This window comes from Sorex araneus, chromosome 2 (genome assembly GCF_027595985.1).
Source record: "Sorex araneus isolate mSorAra2 chromosome 2, mSorAra2.pri, whole genome shotgun sequence".
Classification (NCBI taxonomy): domain Eukaryota; kingdom Metazoa; phylum Chordata; class Mammalia; order Eulipotyphla; family Soricidae; genus Sorex; species Sorex araneus.
In genome coordinates, this window is record NC_073303.1 from 103,247,516 (window position 1) to 103,268,909 (window position 21,394).

At 39.0% G+C, this 21,394-nt stretch overlaps 1 protein-coding gene and 1 pseudogene across 2 annotated transcripts in view; both read right to left on the reverse strand.

The window, feature by feature from the left end:
* NSMCE2 (NSE2 (MMS21) homolog, SMC5-SMC6 complex SUMO ligase) overlaps positions 1-21,394 on the reverse strand; it is a 253,682-nt gene that overhangs the window by 142,050 nt on the left and 90,238 nt on the right. For both annotated transcript variants that reach the window (XM_055126045.1, XM_004607751.2), the window contains one exon: positions 16,932-17,085. In XM_055126045.1, the coding sequence (XP_054982020.1) occupies positions 16,932-17,085 (154 nt within the window). The remainder of the gene's footprint in view (positions 1-16,931; positions 17,086-21,394) is intronic.
* On the reverse strand, positions 19,214-19,724 carry LOC105942965 (ubiquitin-40S ribosomal protein S27a-like; annotated as a pseudogene).

Here is a 21,394-nt window from a genome sequence, read left to right on the forward strand (position 1 = left end):
CCAGAGTCATCTTTAACTCCTTATACTCCTATATTATTATCTAAATATGCTGACAAGTTGTACAGATTTTTATCTCTGTTGAATCTCTTGCATTTTGTTCTCTTTTTCAGTTCCTTCAGGATGATTTAGAATACCATGACCATGAGTACTTGACAGAACAAACTGTAACAAGCAAAGACCTCTTTCCAGTCCAATTTACCCTGCATACCACACCAAAGTTTGTCTCCTTAAATTGAAATTTTAATCAAATGGCTCACCTACTAAACTTAATGAGCTCCATGACTCAACTAATTAAACTATCCTAAATAGCCAAGGCAACAAACTCTACGAATCACCCTACAATTTACCCCTGTAATCATCCCCCAATTTACCCTTGCAATCTTATATCTCAGGTACTACAATCTAACCAGGTTACTTGCTGATCTCTGGTCCTAAAGCACTTTTCGAGTCTATCCTTGACTTACTATATTCCCTTATCTCGTAACAGTACTCAGAATATCTATACAGCATTTATACTGCTTTAAAATATTTTCTAAAAATTTCACTTTTTAGAAACTTGTCTTTTAAAATTACCACTGTATCACCAAAATTTGATCCTCAGATACAGTAGGTGTATTTTATTAACTATGATCTTGATATTTCTAACCTATCATTCTAACCTAAGTCTCCCAACCCTCTGCTCCTTCAGGGCCGCTTCTCCTCCTGCAACTCTGACCTCTAGTCTCCACCCTATGCAATTATCAGGATTCAGCTGCAGGTCAACAGCAATCAGCAAAAACAAAGAGTAGCTCACTGCTTCTCAAAGCTTGGAATCCTGAAAGCATAATAATATGCTTTCTATTTTTAGAAGCAGGGTCATGGGGGAATGTGCTATTCAAGTCCAATAAGTTAGTCAAGATGAGAAAGTTAAAATACTCCAGGATGTCTGCACTGGCATGAACCATTATCAAAAACAGAGCATAGACTATTTTATATTTTAAGGGAGATTTCAAATAACATTATGAGATGTCAGTATTGGCATCCATTTTGTGTACCATTTTGACAAAATTATCAGGCTATTTTATTTTTTTTAAATAAAAATTTTATTTTATTAAATCACCATGTGGAAGATAACAATACTTTCAAAGGCTTAGGTCTCAGTTATACAATGCTATCAGGCTATTTCAAAGCTACCGTAACTCTGCCTCAAATTCCTCTCTTCCTGCTAAACAGTCCCATATACTAATTCTTGCCACTAGAGACATCCATATTCAGATGACAACATCACTAAAGGTCTCACATTACAGATGTACACTTACCTTGCAGAAAGCTGCCCAAAGTCAAGAAAATATGTATAAAGGCAGAAAGATGGATTTGTCTAATGTACTGAATAGAAGCAGAAAGGAGAAGAGTACACAGAGAGATTGGCAACTGTGAAAGCTAGGAGGTGAAAAAAAGCACAATACTTTCTGGGAATTGCCAATGTCCGGGTCAAAGGGCTAGGGAGGAGAGGTGGAGGGAAAGTGAGCAAGAAGCCGAGTGACAAAGTAACATGGAAGACAGCCAGGAGCTCACCTACACTTCAAAATGATCAGTCTCTGGCAGCAACTCCGAAGCTGTGAGCAAGATGATGGTGAGGGTAAAACTGTAAGTGGAGTAACAAAGGCAGTGCAAGCAGAGTGCCACAGAGACCAATGGATAGAGGATTTCAGGAATGGCACTGGACTCTACAGATAACTCTATACACCCCTGTGAAGGAGTCATTCCCTTGACTCTACTCAGTGAGAGTGTGAGGGGCTGGGGAAGGAGGGGAGGAAATCAGTGCAAACACAGGACAGGCAAGAAGGCAGTTGTTACAACTGATAACTGGAAGCAAGAATAAAAAGTACTTAAGTCTAACCTGTAAGCTTCCCGCTGTGCAACAGAAATGAAGTCAAAGAATAGTGCTCTTTCCACAGGCAAGCACTGAATGTTCATAATGGGACAGGGAGGTTGCCAAAAAGTCTGCAAATACTGACAGCCAATCGGCAGTCCCCTTCAGAGCACACACTGTACATAAGCAAGGCTGCTGCCCCGGTCAGCCAAGGGAACTGGGGTGCAAAGGTAAAGATGCTTTAGTCTCTCCTCCTAGGACTGCTGTGTCTGCCACGAAGTATTAGCTCCATGGAAAAGGGGGGGAGGAGGAGGGGAAAGATCCACCTTTTAAATCCTGTCCCTTCTTTTTCAACCTTTTTTTTGTTCCCCAAATCTATATGAAGTCCTGATTCCATGGTGGATGTAGTCTAGGGGCTCAGCATCAACCAAGCCAGACCAAGGCCTACTCTCACCGAGCTGACATTTTAACCAAATTGCTACTGTTTTCATTAAACCGATGACATCCCGAGGACAGTCCACACCTTCCATCAACCCAGGTTAACTGAAAATTAATTTCTTGCCCATGATACCTAGCAGAGTTTTGAATATAGGAGGTGCTTGTTTACTAAAAAGCATAATCTGAAATAAGTTCTCAGATGATTTGAAAACAAACAAAAAAAGGCTCAAACAGTAGAGTCAATGATTACCAGTTAAACCTAGTGTCTACCTAAAAGAAAATCCCTAGTCTACTAAGGCCCATAAAAGACAGGCAGGCTACAGCTACATTACAACTGCTCCATTATGTATGTTCATATGATTATATTTTATCAGACAATAATCATTATGTATATATTGGTGATAGTGACATTTAACTCTTGTATCCCTATCAAGGTGGCCAAAATCTATACTGCACAGAAAGTTTATAAAACATAGGAAAATGACTTGTAACCTTATCAACATAGTTTTGTTCACACCTTTGTTAATGGCAGAACATTCTTTACTCCACAGTCTAGGAATATTTTCATCTTCATTAAATATTTTAAAGCTTTAACAAAATGATTAAAATATTCTAAGTTTGTTGCTTTAATCTTAAGAACTTATGTCAACTGTTAATAACTTACAAATTGTAAGACCTGTGAAATAAAAATTGTTAAAAATAAATGCCTTTAAGAAAGCTAAAAAAAGATTACTAGCAAATGAAGACTGTTAAAAAAGTAAAGTTTATAGAATACTTTCACCCCCCATTTCTTTCTTTTTTTTCTTTTGGCTTGTTGGGTCACACACAGCAATGCTCAGGGGTTACTCCTAGCCCTGAACTCAGGAATTACTCCTGGCGGTGTTTGGAGGACCACATGGGATGCTGGGGATTGAATCTGGGTCAGCTGCATACAAAGCAAACACCCTATTCGTGTACTATCACTCCAGCCCCACACCCTTCATTTCTAAGTAGGCAATTTAGTCATCACACAACTGATTAAATCCTTCTATGTAGACCATTAAGATAAGTCACATGACCAGCACTCTTATACTGTGATTAATAGTTTTATTCATATTTTATATAAAAATAAAATTCAAGTTATCTGATCAAAAATACACAAATCTATTATTATGAGTAAACTAGAACTTGAGCTTATCTTTTCTGAATCCAAACTCCTGAATCATTCTATAGCTTGAATCTCTACCTTTAGTACTATTATCAATATAGGTATTAAGTGGGTTTAAAAAATTATCGAAACAAAACATGTAACAACTAATAACTTTTAAACATAAGGCAAATACTTGACAGAACTTAAATATAATTTAAAAATATGATCATTATCAAGGCTATCAATTATGTTCTTTGGGAGGTAGCAGGGACTACACCAAGCATACTGAGGACTTACTTATGACTGTGCACTCAGTGATCACACCTGGCAGGGCTTGGGGTCAAAGTCCAGAGCAGCCATGTGCAAGACAAGTATCCGATCTGCACTATTACCCTGGCCCAGGGGAATTACATACAAAAAAATCACTTAAAATTATTGAGAAATATCCTTTACATTCACCTCAATGCTGTAAATGGCATCAAGAACTAAGAGCAAAGGTCAGCTCCTTGGGCACAGAGACTGCCCATCTTTCACACTGCTGCCTTCCCGGCACGCTCAACGCTCACTGAATGAGTGAATCAGAGGATACAAAACACAAAGAATATAAAATCAGGCTCTCACATGTAGAAGAATTATATTATTTCATATTTAAATCCAAAGTCCAATAAATCAAAAAAGTATTCAATAACTTACATGTTCCTATAATTATGCTGTATACATATGCCTCTCAATTAATTACAGGAGACTTAAAATAAAAAGTGAGACCTGGACCCTCTGTAACAGCATTCTTTTTTTTTGGGGGGGGGGTCATACCTGGTGATGCACAGGGCTTACTCCTGGCTCATGCACTCAGGAATTACCCCTGGCAGTGCTCAGGGGACCATATGGGATGCTAGGAATCGAACCCGGGTCGGCCACGTGCAAGGCAAACGCCCTACCCGCTGTGCTATTAATGCTCCAGCTCCAGTAACAGCATTCTTTAACCTTTCTGCATCTGCAGACAGCCCAGCACCCGTGAAGAGACTGGTGACTGAAGAACAGTGGTCTCAAAAGCCAAAGCTAAAGAAAAAACAAAAAGTCTATATATTTTGCAGAGGGACACTGGCGGTTCTGTGAATGAAACCCAGGGCCCCATATATGCAAAGCAAATGTTCTGCTGCTGAGCTATACCTCTGGCTCTCAGGTTATTTTTATTAATTTTATCTAAAAAAAAAAAAACCTGCCTATGTTCTCTCCTGAACACGCCTCTCTCTCTGCACTCATAAATAAAACAATTTAACTTTTAAAAAAATGCCTACAGAGCTAGAGAGATAGTACAGGGAGTAGGGAAATTGCTTTGCACACGGCTGACCTGGGTTTGATCCCCAGCACCATATAATGGTCCCCTGAATACTGCCAGGAGATGACTGAATCAGGGTCAAGAGTAAACCCTGCAAAACAAACAGACAAACAAACAAAGTAAGCTACATCACTTCCGGGTGTAGCAAAAAACAAATAGAGAAAAAAAATTACAGACAGAGAGACAGACAGACAGACACTCATGCAGGCACGCACGCAGGCACGCACCAAATACCAACGAAAGCTGAAACTCTCACTGGGGACTGAGCTCTCATTTTAAGATGCACAGCTGACACTGATGTCAAGTGATGGGTCAGGGTCAGCATCATAAACCAGCAGTTCCCAACAGTGGCCCTCAAACTGCAGGGATCCACAGGTTATGAGGTTGAAAAGGACTACTGAAAACCAATGATCTTCAAACTTACGTCAGTTGGAAAATCACTTGTTTAATCTGGAGTTTTGTTAAAATTCAGCCCTGCCCGGTCTACCCAGGTTTGTTCCCAGCACCCCATAAGGTCCCCACTGAGGGCCAGGAGTAACCCCCGAGCACCACTGGGAGTGGCCCAAAAACAAATACAACCCAACAAAATTCAGCCCCAGCCTGCCAGACTCAGTAGGTCTGGAGTGTTGCCTGAAAGTGTGTATTTTTACTTTATTGGGGGTTGGACGGGAAGGAGGGCTGGCCACACCCAGCAGTGCTCAGGGACGAGTCTGACTCTGTGCTCAGGAGTGATCTTTGATGGTGCTTGGGTAGGTGGGGGGAGGAAACCACAGGTGGTGTTCAGGGACTTGAACCAGTGTTGACTGCATGCTTAACCTCCTATACTGTCTCTCCAACCATGAAAACATGTATTTTTAGTAAGTTTCCTCCAAATTGTGGGGCTGCTGTTAGGGGAACCAGGGGCTGAGGATGACTACAGAAACACCATCGACAACGTTTCTTGAACAAATTTAAAGAATAAAGGTTGTACATGAACAGAAAGAGAGAACGACTGTATGGAAAAAATTTAAACATTAAAAGGAACCCCCTACTGAACATCACCAGTGATTAGAAAAATGCAGTTTAACTTCATAATGAGATACCCGTAGCTTGGAATGGCTAAAATAAAAAACAAACGGAAAGAACCCAAGCGCAGGGCAAGGAGCAGAGCAACAGCTCACATGCACTGCCAGTGGGGCTGCAGAAAGCTTCCTCACTCTGAAAAGGTGACTATTTATCAATGAAACAGACATTGGCCACCCAAGCACGTCATCTTTTACCGGTATATTCATCCAAGAGAAATCCAAAACTTTCATTCACCTCAACACTCATTCACAAATGCATACTTACAGCTTCACTCCTAGTGGCCCCGAGCTGGAGGGAAACAACAGAAATGTCCTTCAAATGTGAATGGATACGGGCTGGAGCCATAGCACCGGGGGTAGGGTGTTTGCCTTGCATGCTGCCGACCCGGGTTTGATTCCCAGCATCCCATATGGTCCCCTGAGCACTGCCGGGGGTAATTCCTGAGTGCAGAGCCAGGAGTGACCCCTGTGCATTGCCGGGTGTGACCCAAAAAGCAAAAAAAAAAAGGTGAATGGATAAATGGCGGTTCATCCATAGGAGAAATACCACTCAACCACACAACAATGCAACCGAAACAGCTGAAACAGCTGAAACAGCAAAACTCCATGAGCTGCAAGGTGTTCTGCTCAGTGAAAGAGGTCACTTAAAAGGCTGAAGATTGGGGGAAAATTCTAAACAATAACAGTGACTTCTCTATTGAAATATTGAATGTATTCAAAGTATAGAGAGAATAAAGTGAAGATCACTAGCTACTTAGGTGGGGGTGTGTGTGGGGGGTATATTGGGGTTCTTGGTGGTGGAACATGGGGGTTTAATCATTATATGACTGAGACTTAAACCTGAAAGCTTTGTATTTTTTTCACAGTGATTCAATAAAATAAAAATTAAAAAAAAAAGGCTGAAGATTTCAAGCAATTCTTTGTACACAGTATTCTGGAAAAGTTAAAATCAAGTGGGGGAAAACAAACAGTGGTTGCCAGGGTTGAGATGAGAGAGGGATGGCTACAAAGGGGTGCCCTGTCATGACATATACCTAATAATTACAAAACTTAAGACTTATAAAACTTACCCTAATCTTGGGAACTAAGAACAAGACAATCCTTCTCTTCTGTATGATGTGACTCTTCCCCTAGAGGCCTAGGATTTGCTCTACTTATACTCCATCACACTCTCTCAAAATGAGCCACCACGAGAGAAACACCCTTTGTCCTCAGTTGATGTTTAAACTTGCCGCTGACTCACTTCTCCCTTGATAACTGAACCTTTCTTTCCTAATAACGTTAATTACAGCTGTCTCTCATTCCAAAGTTTCCTCTTTCCTCGGAAACAGATTTGCTATCCTTGTGATCTCCTGACAGCACTGGGAAAACGTGTTCAGTCTGCTAAAGCCAGAGTAGGAACTTTTCATGTGTTCTTCTCCTGTGCATGGATGTCCTGAAGATTAAGACAGTTTGATGTGTGTGCACGCATGGGATTATTGTTGTTAGGCTTGAATTAAATTTCATGGAATCTGTACTAAACTTGTACTGCAATAAATATCCTATTCTGTCTTGTCATAAAATAGCAGTTATTTACACCGGAAATGGCATTCTAGGCACTGTTTACAGAACATACAACTACATTCAGGACATCTGGGATCCAATTTAAGTCTTACTCTCTAAAGTTCTTTCTGGGGCTTGAGCAATAGCACAGCGGGTAGGGCATTTGCTTTGCACGCAGCCGACCCAGGTTCAATTCCCAGCATCCCATATGGTCCCCTGAGCACCGCCAGGAGTAATTCCTGAGTGCAGAGCCAGGAATAACCCCTGCGCATCGCCAGGTGTGACCCAAAAAGCAAAACAAAACAAAAAAGTTCTTTCTGACCCTTGAGCTAATGTTTAATCTTTAATGAGTCTCACTTTTTTATCTATAAAATGAGATCTCAACTGTGTGCTTTTTTGTTGTTGTTGTTCAGTTGGAGTTTTTTGTATAGTTGGTTTGGGGTCACACTCAACAGTGCTCAAGGCTTATTCCTGGCTCTATGCTCAGAAATTACAACTGGTGAGTTCAGAAACCACACACTGAACTGGTGGAGATGCTGGAGATTGAACCTAGGTTGGCCACATGCAAGGCAAATATCCTACCTGCTGTTCTATCTCCCTGGCCCCAACTATCTGCTTCTTTAGGGACTACTTTGAAGACAATATTAAAGCACACATAAATAAACTACTATCTAAAGTATGATAATGACTACAGCTTCCCAATCTCTAAGTAGAAGAGACCAAGATCCTCAGCCAAGTGAAGCAGATGCCCTCAATTTATGAGGCTCTACAAGCTGAGAGATACAAAGTGCTCACTGCTCAAGAGTTCCTGGAGTCAGTTTCTGGGTTGGTTCTTTTGTTTGCCTTTTTTGTTTGGATGAGTGGGCAGACACACCCGGCCCTGTGCTCAGGAACCATATGTACATCCAAGGATTCAAACAGGGAAAGTCACATGCAAGCAAGCATGTTAACGTGCATACAATCTTTGAGGTTCACCAATCAGTCTTTCCAGAGATCAGTCTTACCAAAGATGAATGAAATGCTTGAGTTGAGAGATAAGAAAACCAGATGGACATGTTTTTTGAAAGTTGGTGTGTATAAAACAAAAACATGGGCTTTGGGATCACATAAATCTGAGTAGCAATTTTAGCACTTATAGGTCATATAGTGGAAATGCAAACAAATCAATAATAATGTACATAAAATATGTATTATATTTCAATGCACAGGTAAGCACTCCACCAAAAATGCCAGCTGTTGTTCATTAGTCCAATACGCATTCACTAACTATTGAATGTATGAGGCACCCTGTAAAGCTTGGCTATTACTTTTATTAGTACTATTTTCCAAAAGGTTGAGGGTAAACCTAAAGTAATGATGGAACTGGTGGGCCTCTTTGGCATTTAATATAAAACGCCTGTAAAAAAACTAATCTCTCACTTTAAACTCAAACCGTGATGGAAATTTCACCCTGACAGAATCAATCTAACTTTAATGAATCTCCCCCCTCCCCATTATTTATTATTTATTTCTCTTCACTATTTGCTTGGTATCTCAAATCTGTTTTTAAAATATAAAATTCCTCCCAAAGTCACAACTTCAATAAAAAAGGGCAAACAGCTCCATCTCTCTCAGTGCTCCCTCCCACCCCCACATCTCCTATATTCTTCATAACCAGGGGTTACTGCATCATCCAAAGAGAATGGCACCATCTAGCTTCCCTATGTTAGGTGATGGAAAGAGAACATACAGGCCGGGGAAAAAAAACAGAACAGAAAGGTGAAAAGAGACCTAAAAGGGTCAGACTCGAAGAAGAGTCAGAGAAGCAAAGAATTAAAGAGAGACTGCAACACAGCCAGAATTTCACTCAATGAGCATAAGTGAAATTTCTTTCTTTAGGCCAGAAAAGAAGGCTAGGCTATAAAGGCCAATTTCTGTTGTGAACTTATAGGATTTTTAGGACTTCCCAACAATAAATGATCATCTACCAAGTGAATGATGATGGCATTATAACATCGTAAAGCAAAAATGAAGACTGAATGAGACTATGGAGATGATAAAATTGTCAACTAAAGAGGAAGCAAATATAAATTTTAACCAAAACGTCCTTAACTGCTCCAAGCAGTCACACTTAAAGTGAGTCACACAATTCCTGAGCAAGGTTCCACTTTGGCAGTAAAAATAGTACACACACACACACACACACACACACACACACACACACACACACACACACACACACACACCTACATACACGAACACACAATATGCACATACTAAAACATGTCATTATCACTGTCATCCCGTTGTTCATTGATTTGCTCGAGCGGGTAACAGTAACGTTTCCATTGTGAGACTTGTTACTGTTTTTGGCATATTGAATATGCCACGGGTAGCTTGCCAGGCTCTGCTGTGCGAGCGAAATATTCTTGGTAGCTTGCCGGGCTCTCAGAGATATATATATATATATAAATATATAGATAGATAGAGATATAGATATATGTATAAATATAAAATATATATATACTAAAAACCTGTGCACTGAATTTTTGAGCAATTTTGGAGCAATTCTGGGGCTGGAGCGATAGCACAGCGGGTAGGGCATTTGCCTTGCACGCGACCGACCCGGGTTCGATTCCCAGCATCCCATATGGTCCCCTGAGCACTGCCAGGAGTGATTTCTGAGTGCATGAGCAATTTTTAAACTTTTTTAAATTTTATTTTTTAAAATTGTTCCAATACTTGGTTACATTTAAAATTCCAACACCAATCCCACCACAATTACACCTTTTCAACACCATATTTTGAGTATTTCCACCCCAACCCTCAAACCTCTCAACCAAAGCAGGACCTAAAGCAGGACCTAAATAATTTATTTTGTATTGCCTGTTATAAATAATCCATTAAAAATGATCCGAAAAAGTTTCTTTAGAGGAAAGTGTGTGAAGATTGCTGTATCTCACCCTCAAGTCAGCCCTTGTATAAGAGATTACCAACTCATAAAATGTTGTGTGGCCACACAATTTTTGAACAAATTAAGAGCTTTTTAAAGACTATATGAATTGTTAATCTTTGCTTCTAGATGCAGACACCAACACTGTAACTGCTAATTTTCTTTCTCTTCTTATTCTCTTCTTTACCAAAAACATAATAAGACTTAAAAAACAGTTTTATCATTAAAAACTTTTGCCTTAATTAGGTTCTGACTTATTTTTCTAATGGAATAATTCTGTTCTATAAATATTAAGCGAGTGCTCATTGATTCATGGAACAAATGGAATATAAAGACAAAGATGAAGTGATTCCTTCCTTAAAAGTCCTGGACTTTGGTTAATTGTTTGCCAGCAATACACACTTTTTGGATATAGTTATAATTTATGACAAAGAAATTTTCAGGTTGAAAAGCACCACGATTAAGTCAGATTTGTCAACACTTCATCAAATTTAAACGTACTCTTTCTACAGACACAGCAAAAAAAATTCTCTCTTGATACCACTTTTGTGTCTCATCTTTTCCCTCCAGATTTCAAATTACACACACATCTTTCCAGCCTCTACAGATTCCTTGCTCTTCAATGATCCTCCTGTCCGGCTGCGTCTGGATTAGAAGCTCCCCTATGTGGAATATCAGAGCATCTCCATCTGCTTTTCAATAGAACCCATCAGGTGTCTATGCATTCCCAAATAATGTGAAATAAACACTGTGACCTTACTTTGCAGTGTTCTGAAAATAAACTCTTCCCTTCCCTTCTTTGAAGAAATAAGAATGTCCACATCCCTTACTGAGGGCCTAACAAGGCACTGGAAAAGGTTATTACAGGAAAAATCAATCGACACAAAGCAATAGTTTTGCTGACAGTTTTAGAAATCTAGCAATGGCAAAATAATTTGCTAGCGTTCTGGGTCTTCCAAAAGAGCCTGACGAACTGGCAACTCTGGTTCCACACCCAGAACAACATTACAGGCTTGGTGTCTCAAGCGTGTGACAGATTTCAAGATTCCTGTGCCAACAAGCACTGGTGCTACAGATACTATATGCCTAGACTTCAATGTTGGACTTCGAGGAATATGACCATAAACAAAACAAGTCCCTACCCTCAGGGTTGGAATTATAGCTCTGTGGTGGAAAGTAGCTTCCCATCTCTGAAGCCCTGGGTTCAACCTCTCCTGCTGCCCTATACCAAACAACAACACCAAAAAAAAAAATCCCTAATTCATGGGTCTTGCCCTTCAGGTCTGAACAGATGTTAAAGAAAAGAGAAACCAATCCACAAGGGAAAATAAAATGTAAGTACAAATGACACTCAATATTTATTGCACTCCCTTTTAATCATTTGGAGAAGTGAATGGTCATTCCCTATTTTATTACTGTTAAGATCTAAGTTGTATTTGTAATAGAGTTAATTTGTGAACCCATGTAATTACAAAATTATAGTAGAAATTCCTACCTTAGATATATGTTTGAGATGAACATCACTACTACTGAAAAAGATGTCTTGGGTTCACTCCTGACTCCAATGATCTGACTAGCTTCTGGTCTCCAGAGTTCACAAACCAAAATATACTGTCAATATTTGTAGTGAATATCTTCAGATTGGAGCGATAGCACAGCGGGTAGGGCATTTGCCTTGCACGAAGCCAACCGAGGTTCAATTAGAGAGCCGGGCAAGCTACCGAGAGTATCCTGCCCACACGGCAGAGCCTGGCTAGATCCCCGTGGCATATTCAATATGCCAAAAACAGTAACAACAAGTCTCACAGTGAAGACGTTACTGGTGCCTGCTCAAGTAAATCGATGAACAACAGGATGACAGTGTGACCATGTTACAATCTTCAGATTAGCAACGCTCATGAAAAGACATGTATTCCTTTATTCTTACCATTTACATGTACCAACCATGATTACACTCTATATTTAATTATATTAATACTAAACATCTCAGATCCATAAGCAATTCTGATTCAGACCACAAACCAAAAGAACTTGAGATTTCTAGCACTGTAGCACTGTCCCACTGTCATCCCGTTGTTCATCGATTTGCTCGAGCGGGCACCAGTAATGTCACCATTGTGAGATTTGTTGTTACTGTTTTTGCCATATCAAATACACCATGGGTAGCTCGCCAGGCTCTGCTGTGCGGGCAGGATACTCTCGGTAGCTTGCCGGGCTCTCCGAGAGAGATGAAAGAATTGAATCCGGGTCAGCTGCATGTAAGGCAAATGCCCTACCCTGCTGTGCTACTGCTCCAGTCCTGGGATTTCTAAGTATCAGTTATTGTTCATTGCCTTCGATTTCTACCTTGCTTATCTACACTAAAACTTCTGGTTAATAATCATGTACACAGGATACCAGAAAGACTGTGATGCCTTGAGAAAAGTGTCTACACAAAGAGCTTAGCATTAAAACATACAGTTTTAATGAGAATATTCTTGTAATTTGAGTCTAAATTCTCCTGATGTTCAATGACTAATACTGTGGTTAACCTCAATTTGTAACAGTGGAGGCAGTTTAAAGATGCAAGGAAGAGAAAAAATATTACCTGAGCATATGTTTAAATAAAGTGATTTTACCCAAGAGAGTCTTTCTGTCTGCCTTAAACCAAATCTAGTTGTTTATTTCACAACTTGGATTAGTAAGAGCATGATTATCATTTGGGAAACAAATTATTGTGAAACTGTTCCCTTAATTCAGTATCTTCACCAGCATCTTAGCCATCATGTCTTCAAGAGTAAAACTTTCACTTCCAATAAATCTGTATTTGTTTGACTCCAAGAATTAGAACTAAGAAAAATGGGAGACTAGGCTACATAGAAGGTGCCTCAAACCCAGGTCTTCTGGCAGCTAAATTCTTATTCTTTTCACTCTATTGCACTCACTATCCCCAATAACTTTAATATAAACGTACAGAGTCTGTACATATCCACTAACCTTATTTTAATAATCCAGCAAACCTAGAACAGTCATAATCTCCCTAAGTAATACAGGACACAGAAGATATTTGTCCAAGGAAGTTAGATTTAATTCCCAACAGTACATCTAAAGACACAACTACCCAAAAAATGTTACTAAGTGCAACTAAAGCTCATCTTTAGAGCTATCATATCCTTGAATGAGTCTAGCACATCAGGTAGATTTGTGCTCTAGGGATGATACATACTTGGTATCTGTACTACCCCTCCACTTTCCATCTTAATTCTTCAGCACGCTCTGCCACTGAGCTATTCCCAGCCTTGGATTTTTTTTTTTTTAAAGATATAACTTTAGGTATCTCCTATCACAGACTGGCAACTCAACCCACAGATAAAATAAACACGACTATTCAAATTCTCATTTTGCCCTACATTGTATAACATTTGTCTTCGATATGTTTCTCTTTGCTTTGCTTTGATAGTTGTTATGAAAGGTTTTCACATTACTTTGTTTGCATACACCACTGTCTTCTCCAGATAAAGGGCCTGTCTTTTATTTATATCAGAGCACCAGATGATTCAAATACCATAGGCACTCAAAGTGTTCCAAACATACCACAGATCAATGTATGGTATTTACAGAAAGATCTGAAATTAAAACAAGGACAATTTTAATGATGGTTTAGGTTTGGGGGCAGGTACAATTCTTTCCTGTTGATTTTTGCTAGCTCAGTAAAACCATACTAATGGATACAAAAATCTGAATTTATTTAACTTTCATCTTCCACGTATTCTTCTGTACATTGCCCCCTCCCCTTTGACAGGTTAAACATGCCAAAACTACTCGAGGCTTGTAGGCCACAAAGAAACAGTAAGCAGACTGGATTTGGTGCGTGAGCATGGTTTTATATCTGTGGTTTTCAAAGTGAGAACTTCTGGTGGGTCTGCAAGATTCTTTTATTAAGCCCAACTACCTATGTGTGAGGCCAGACTTTCTATGCACACTCCAACCCAAACAATGTACCAACAGACAGAACGAAGAGCCAAATAGGAGGCTCCAGCTGCTTTCTGTTAAGTCACAAATAGAAAAGATCTGCAAAAAATGTAGAACACTGCCATTCTTCTCACTAACTTTTCCTTGCTTAGAAAATATAGTTATATTTCATAATATATCAAATCCCTGTTATGAAGTCTAATGAGATCAACATCAATAGTTACAACAGTTATAATCCACGTAAACAAGAACGCTCTGGGAGGCCTCAGTAAATTTTAGGAATGTAAAGGGATTCTGAGACCACAGACAGCTTGAGAAGCAGCTGCTAGGCTGGAGCTGAGTAACAGATTTATTCCTGTCTGCAGAGTGCCTGAAGGCCAGCCAAGGGACTCAGGTCTACACACCAGACTATCTGATTTTAATGTCCAACCCAAACCTCTCTGCCATTAAGAGCTCCGTGGCATTTTAAAAAGTTAGAACCTTGGTGTAATAAAATGTTAATCCCATACAATATATGGTTGTGATAATAATGTTGCTAAAAATGTGATGCTTGCTATTCTAACAAAGGAACCCTTCAAATAAGTACAAAAATGCAAAAATATTTTAATCTTTGCTAAAATAAGCAACTTGAAGTAAGGATCGAGCCTTGGAATGTATTTTCCGATCTTTAAAAATAAAAACTACTATCATAATTCTTAGCCTTCAGAAGAGATCTCAAAACAGATGATTAGCTCCATCATGAAAAACAGAGGATTTAATTGTACAATGAATAAAATCCAATGCGAACCAGCATCCTCAGAATCTTTTTTCTTTATTTAGTTTTGGGGTCACACCCAGCAATGCTCAGGGGTTACTCCTGACCCTGCACTCTTGCAGTGCTTGAGGGACCATATGGGATGCCAGGATTTAATCTGGGTCAGCTGCATGCAAGGCAAATGCCCTACCCGATGTACCATCACTCTGACCCCTCCTCAAAGCAGTTTTAAATATAAAGAAATAAAATCCCCTAGACATGGTACAGGCTAACAGGCAGTGTAAATAATAATAATGCACAAAAAAGTTCACATTTGCTAAGTAAGGTATATGCATCTTATAGAGCATTTAAAGAAAGTATTAATAATTTGCATTTTGTCCGCTGAAAAGAACTTCAAAGAATGTTTTAGAGAAAAACAGAAGGGAAAATTGTCTCAAGTCCAGTCTTACAATATACTGCGAAACCTTTTTATAAGGCAGTATTTCTTTAAATATAAACTTACTCTGCTCTAAGAGTTAACTGTGTATCTAAATGATCTGTACTGCTGACATTGGGAAAGTCCCCACTCCCTCAACTTTAGAAAGAATTCAAGAACAATAACCATGATCCCAACATTTACCATTCTGTTAAATCATATATTCTTAATTAGGAAGTGTTTCATCATTAATATATTAATTCTAAAACCTACAGTTTTCCCATAAGATAGTACTTCTGAAAACAGTAAGTAAGGAATAAGAAATTTATATGCTTGTATATTCGTCTTTAAACTTGTATTTTTAAATGCCTTTAAAAATCAAGAATTAGGAGTAAACCTACTATAATTTACAATGACTTATTTCAAATAGACTTGGTTATTTTGATCAGTGTCAAAACTGAAATACGCTAGCATCTTTTTTTACTATGAAGTTTCTAGCAAACCATTCACTATCTGTTTAGAGGGGATTGTTACCTTTTGGGGGAAATGCTATAAATTACACAAAGATGATTTTGTAAATACTATGTTTCAATGAAGAACAAAAAATAAACTTAAGATTCGAGAAAAATGCTTAAATCGACAGTAAAAGCAAAAGTCTCACCATGATTGCAAAACCTCCTAAATTGTGAAACTTAAGTTATTTGTAAAATAGACAAAAGTAAAGCAGCTTCCTCAGTCACTTTTTGAGACCTCAGCATCAATTTTAGAAAAAAATGCTTATATTTAAAAGAAGGACTATTTCAAAACACAAACTCCTACGCTAAGTACAAATATGAACATGAATTCAGTTTATTTCGGTCAACAGCTCTGATGTATGTATATGCAAATGAGGGTGAGGAGAGTCTTAAGTTTTAAAAAATTACTTGCTCAATTATCCAATTCTTAAGCATCAAAAGCACTAAAAAAATTTTTTTAAAGAGTATAACAAAAATTTATGATAAAGGCAATAAATTTAAAATTCACATGGACTTCCCACAACCACAAAGAGGCATCAAGGTGATCTGGGTTCATAACGAATTAGAAAACCTCAGCAAACATTGCTACTACTTACTTCAAAGCAGCAAAACTAGAATCAAAACGTGGTTATTTTGAAGCTTGGCACAGCAGTTCAAAATGTGAAGAATAGTACTATTAGTTGAATAAAATAGTTTTCTGCTTTATTTGATTTTTCCCAATTCCCCTCCCCAGAAATGAAAGGATAAGGTGTAATTTTGTCTAGTAACCGGGGGATTTTCTTAGCACTTTGTGGAAACTGTTGGCTTTTGAAAATGGGCAGGCTGATTTGAACCAAAAGTTAGACAAAATACAGAATTGCAAACCACAATAAAAAGCAATTTAGAAAGAGGATCAAGCCAAGCAGATAAGCAAATTCATAAAATCAGCTTTCTGGGACTATGCACCAAGTCAGCTCCCTAATTTCAAAAGGCAAAACCAAAGCAAAGCATGCAGACTTACATTGCTTCTTCAGGTCTTTCAGTTGCTGTTTAAACTGTACGAATTTTTCGTTTTTTTGAAAGTCTGCATCAGAATTCTTATTCTGTAAAGCCAAAAACTTCTTCTCCACCAGTAATTTCAGATCAGGTATTTTTTCGGGACGTTCTTCTTTTATCTGTGAAAGGAAATAAACGAATCTCAGCTAAATGTTTGCTGTGTAAACTGTACAAACCATACTAACAGGGTTTTAAAGCACTATTTAAAACAACAACAACTTATTTATTCATGTAAAAATACAGTGAGGTAGAAAACCGGAGCCCACAAACCCCGACAAAGAGCCAGAGTGGGAGACTTATTTCAGAACAGAGAGCTGGCACACGGCGGGCACACAGCACAGACTGCTGGACTCACCTTATCCCAACCTACCCTCTGCTTTCCCAAATGACCCTTACTGTCTCCCAAGAACTCCGGGGATATGGGGGGCCACCACACCATCACAACTGTGTCCTCTCACTCTGTCAGAACAGGAACATCACAGCTGCTTCTTTCTTTTTTGAAAATTTCATTTAGGGGGCTGGAGCGATAGCACAACGGGTAGGATGTTTGCCTTGCACATGGCCAACCTGGATTCGATTCCCAGCATCCCATATGGTCCCCTGAGCACCGCCAGGGGTAATTCCTGAGTGCAGAGCCAGGAGTGATCCCTGTGCATCATTCCGTGACACACACCCCCCCAAAAAAGCAAAAATAAACAAATAAATTTTAAAAAATAAAATAAAATTTAGATTTTTCTTCACTTATCTTCTAACTGAAACATTGTATTGCATAAATTTCAGGACTACATCACTGGAATATACCAACAAAATAATAACAATATTAGGTTCCCACTGAAGTGCCTATTGTTCTAACTCCCCCCCCCCACCCACCGACCCACCTCTCCTAGAACCACTAACTGGTCTTCCAGTCAAAAGTTTCCATGATGTTTGGTTTCGTTCATCTGTTTGCATGTTTTCCATTTAGCACATATGCATGCAATCATATGCCATTTGTCTTTCTCTCTGGCTTATTCAGACACACTCTAGTTGCATCTGTGTTGTAGTAAATGACAGGAATTTCTTTCTAGCTAAGTGTGTACAAATACCACATCCACTGTGTATGTACCACGTCTTTAGCTGCTATTTGTCAGTTGACTGGCATTTAAGTTGTTTCCAGTTCTTGGCTGCTGTAAGTCATGTGTTTTCTCGAGGAAATGGCCAGACGTGGAATAAGTGGACTATAGGAATTTCCACATTTAATTTTTTAGGAATCTCTTCAGTGATTAATCTCTTTATTTTCCTCAACTAAATGTGCATTTGCATTCGCACCAAGAGATTTCAAAGGTTCACTTCTGTCCTCTTTGACCCAGTTGCTTCTTGCCATTTAGATAATATGACTTCCTCCCTTAGCCTAGGTTGGCGTGGACCCCTCCTTTTACTGAGAAGTCATTCTAGCTTTCATTCTCCTCAGTGCTCCTTAATGTCCTCTACCTCAGCAGGTGGGTGTGGCTCCTATTTCACAAAGGAAGACTGGATCCTTGAACTTCTACCATCTGCTGCTGCAACAAGGACCAAGTGTTTCCTTTTCTGACCAATTCCACATCACTGTTCCTTTTCTGTCCAATCAACTTTCATGCATGCACAAAAGTAGCAGGCTTTATACTGTACCATTCACCTCCCTTGAAGATGCCACAACAAACATTTTAACCGGTTAAAGTTTGCTTTAACCCATTATTGATCCATCTATCCAACTATCCTATCTATCCTTAATCTTGTGCCTAGATTTGCTCTGAATCCCATCTTTCATCAAACTTTCTCTTTCTAGACTCTTCCCCCTACCCCCAAGCATTTAAATGGCTCCTCAGGCCTATATATAAATACAAAAAGTCTTTTTTAATCACCCTTGTCCACTCTCCTCATCACTTATTTCCTCTTTAGAGTCTAGCACATGGGGTGGGGATGGGTGTGTGTGTGGGGAGGGAGACAACCCTCTGGACCCAGTTTTTACTTCCTCATCCCAAACTTTACTTACTACAGCCAGTTGCTGGCCCTACCATTTCTCTGGAATTGTTGTTCTTCATTCTTTTATCCATAAGTGCTTCCTGGAATTCTTGGCTTCTTCCTCATGCTACTGACAACAAACATCTTTGTACCAAGAGCCTTCCTTAGATGCATTTCCACCACAGTCCAATTAATAGGCACCTGTACTTATTCCTTTCTATCTTTTCCTTAATAAAACACAATATTTTTATGCTTTAAAATCACTCTTTAATCAAAGAACCAAAACTTAGCAATGTTAGAGTTCATGCTCTTTATTGACCCATACCAGCAATTGTCTATGGTTTGTTGAAACAATGTCAGACAACGTCTGCCACAATAATGTCTGTCGAAGTGGCTGGCCATAAAAACTCCAGCATCACATTTATCTGAAGGACATTCCCAGTGAATGTGGCTGATTTTGCCATTCTTATCCACCTTGAAGTACTTTAGAACAGCTAGTTTAACCTTCTTTCTCTTATGTTTATTCTTCTTGGGAATGGTGTGAGAATTCTTCTTCAACCCAAAGTCTCAAAAGGAGATGAAGAGTGGGTATCTTTTGGATGTTGTAGTCAGACAAAGTACATCCATCTTCGAGTTGTTTACCAGCAAAGATCAATCTTTGCTGATCGAAATTCCTTCCTTACCCTGGATGTTGGCCTTGACATCTTTTTATCATATCCGAGAGTTCAAACTCTAGAGTAATAGTCTTTCCCATAAGGGTTATCACAAAAATCTGCATCTTGGCAGCAGGTCCACCGCAGATGGCAGGCTGGAGAGCAAAAGGTAATTTTTTGAAAAAGAATGTCTGCCTTATTTTGGTAACCAGCATTCAGCACATGGAAGAGAGTACACATTTCACAGTAATTAATCTTATTAGTTCCAAATATACTCACCTCTAAAACATGTAATTATTGTTAATTAACTAGCAGTTATAAATTATTAGTTGCTGTTAATAGTAAAGTATATAGCATAATTTCTGAGTTGGAAGATAACTTAGAGATCAACTCATCTTGATTTTGATTACCACCTTCTTCCATTTCATAGCATTTAACTTAAATAAAAGTTAAATGACGGGCCCGGAGCGATAGCACAGCGGGTAGGGTGTTTGCCTTGCATGCGGCCAACCTGGGTTCGATCCTTGGCATCCCTTATGGTCCCCCTGAGCATTGCTGGGTATGACCCAAAAAGCAAAAAAAAAAAAAAAAAGTAAAAGACTTATGTACTATTGTTCAATTAGCTGAACCATGGAATTGCTAAGGCTACTACATAGAAAATTCTGGGGCAGCGATGAGTCTAGTGGTAATGTGTGGGTCCCTGGGTTTGATCCCTGGCACGGAAAAAAAGAAACACAAAATTCTTACTTCCAACTCAAGGCAATGGGACGTATATTTCTGATATCAATGAATATGATAATCAATCATGTGAAGTCAAAACATCATCTGCAACTATCTGTCTAATGATCCTTCATTTATTAACTGAACTGCTGTGCATTTTGAGTAGCTAAATGGAAAACTAAAATTAAGCTTGACACCAAAAGACCTAAATTTTAATTTATGGCACAGAGTGGCAGAGTACAGGAACTGTCTTCTCTTTATATGGAGGATGCTCAGCAACCAGACCTGGATCCACCATCAAAGAAAGCTATGAAAAACACAGGGAGGCTTTAATGATTAGTCTTACATGTAATTAAAAATTTTAAGTAAGTCCTAGAAGACTAAAGAACCAATAAAGCTCAGTTTGAGAAAGAGAAAGAAGAAAGGCAATTTAATAATGTTTTATGTCTCAAGAAAAGAGCTTGGTGAATACCCTGTACAAAATAGAACAAGATGAGACAAGTTTGAAATACCATGAAGAGTTTAGGGTAGATACAGAAAATATGAGTTCTTAGAAAAGAATTATAGGCTCTTTTTCTTGATGTATGAAATAAAATCTATTCATAAGTCCTCGAGATCTTAACATTAACATTACAGACATGCATGCAAATAAATCTTCTCAAAGTCTTTGATCAGTTTGACATTATCATTTAATCTGTGATGATGAGAAAAGATCTAATTTGAATAGATGATCAGCATAAACAAAAGTTCTTTTTCCCCAGTTTTAAGTCTCGGGGTATGGTGCTGCCAGCAGGTCAACCTGTACCTGGGGGCGAGTGCATCAGCAGCCTGATGGTGCCTTCAGGCTTCCTGATACCCCCAAATTGCCACTGTGCCTATGGCCAGACCCCAACAACTTGGGATCAAGTTTAGCAAGAAATTAAATGGCCAAAAGCTAGGTATGTGGGCGCCACACCCACAAACCACCTCAGGTTGAGCTATATAAACTCATTTAATGGCCTTATTTCAGAGACCTATATATAAATCTCAAAAGAGATTAAAAGCAACAGTTAATCTCGGACCCGCACATAGCTGA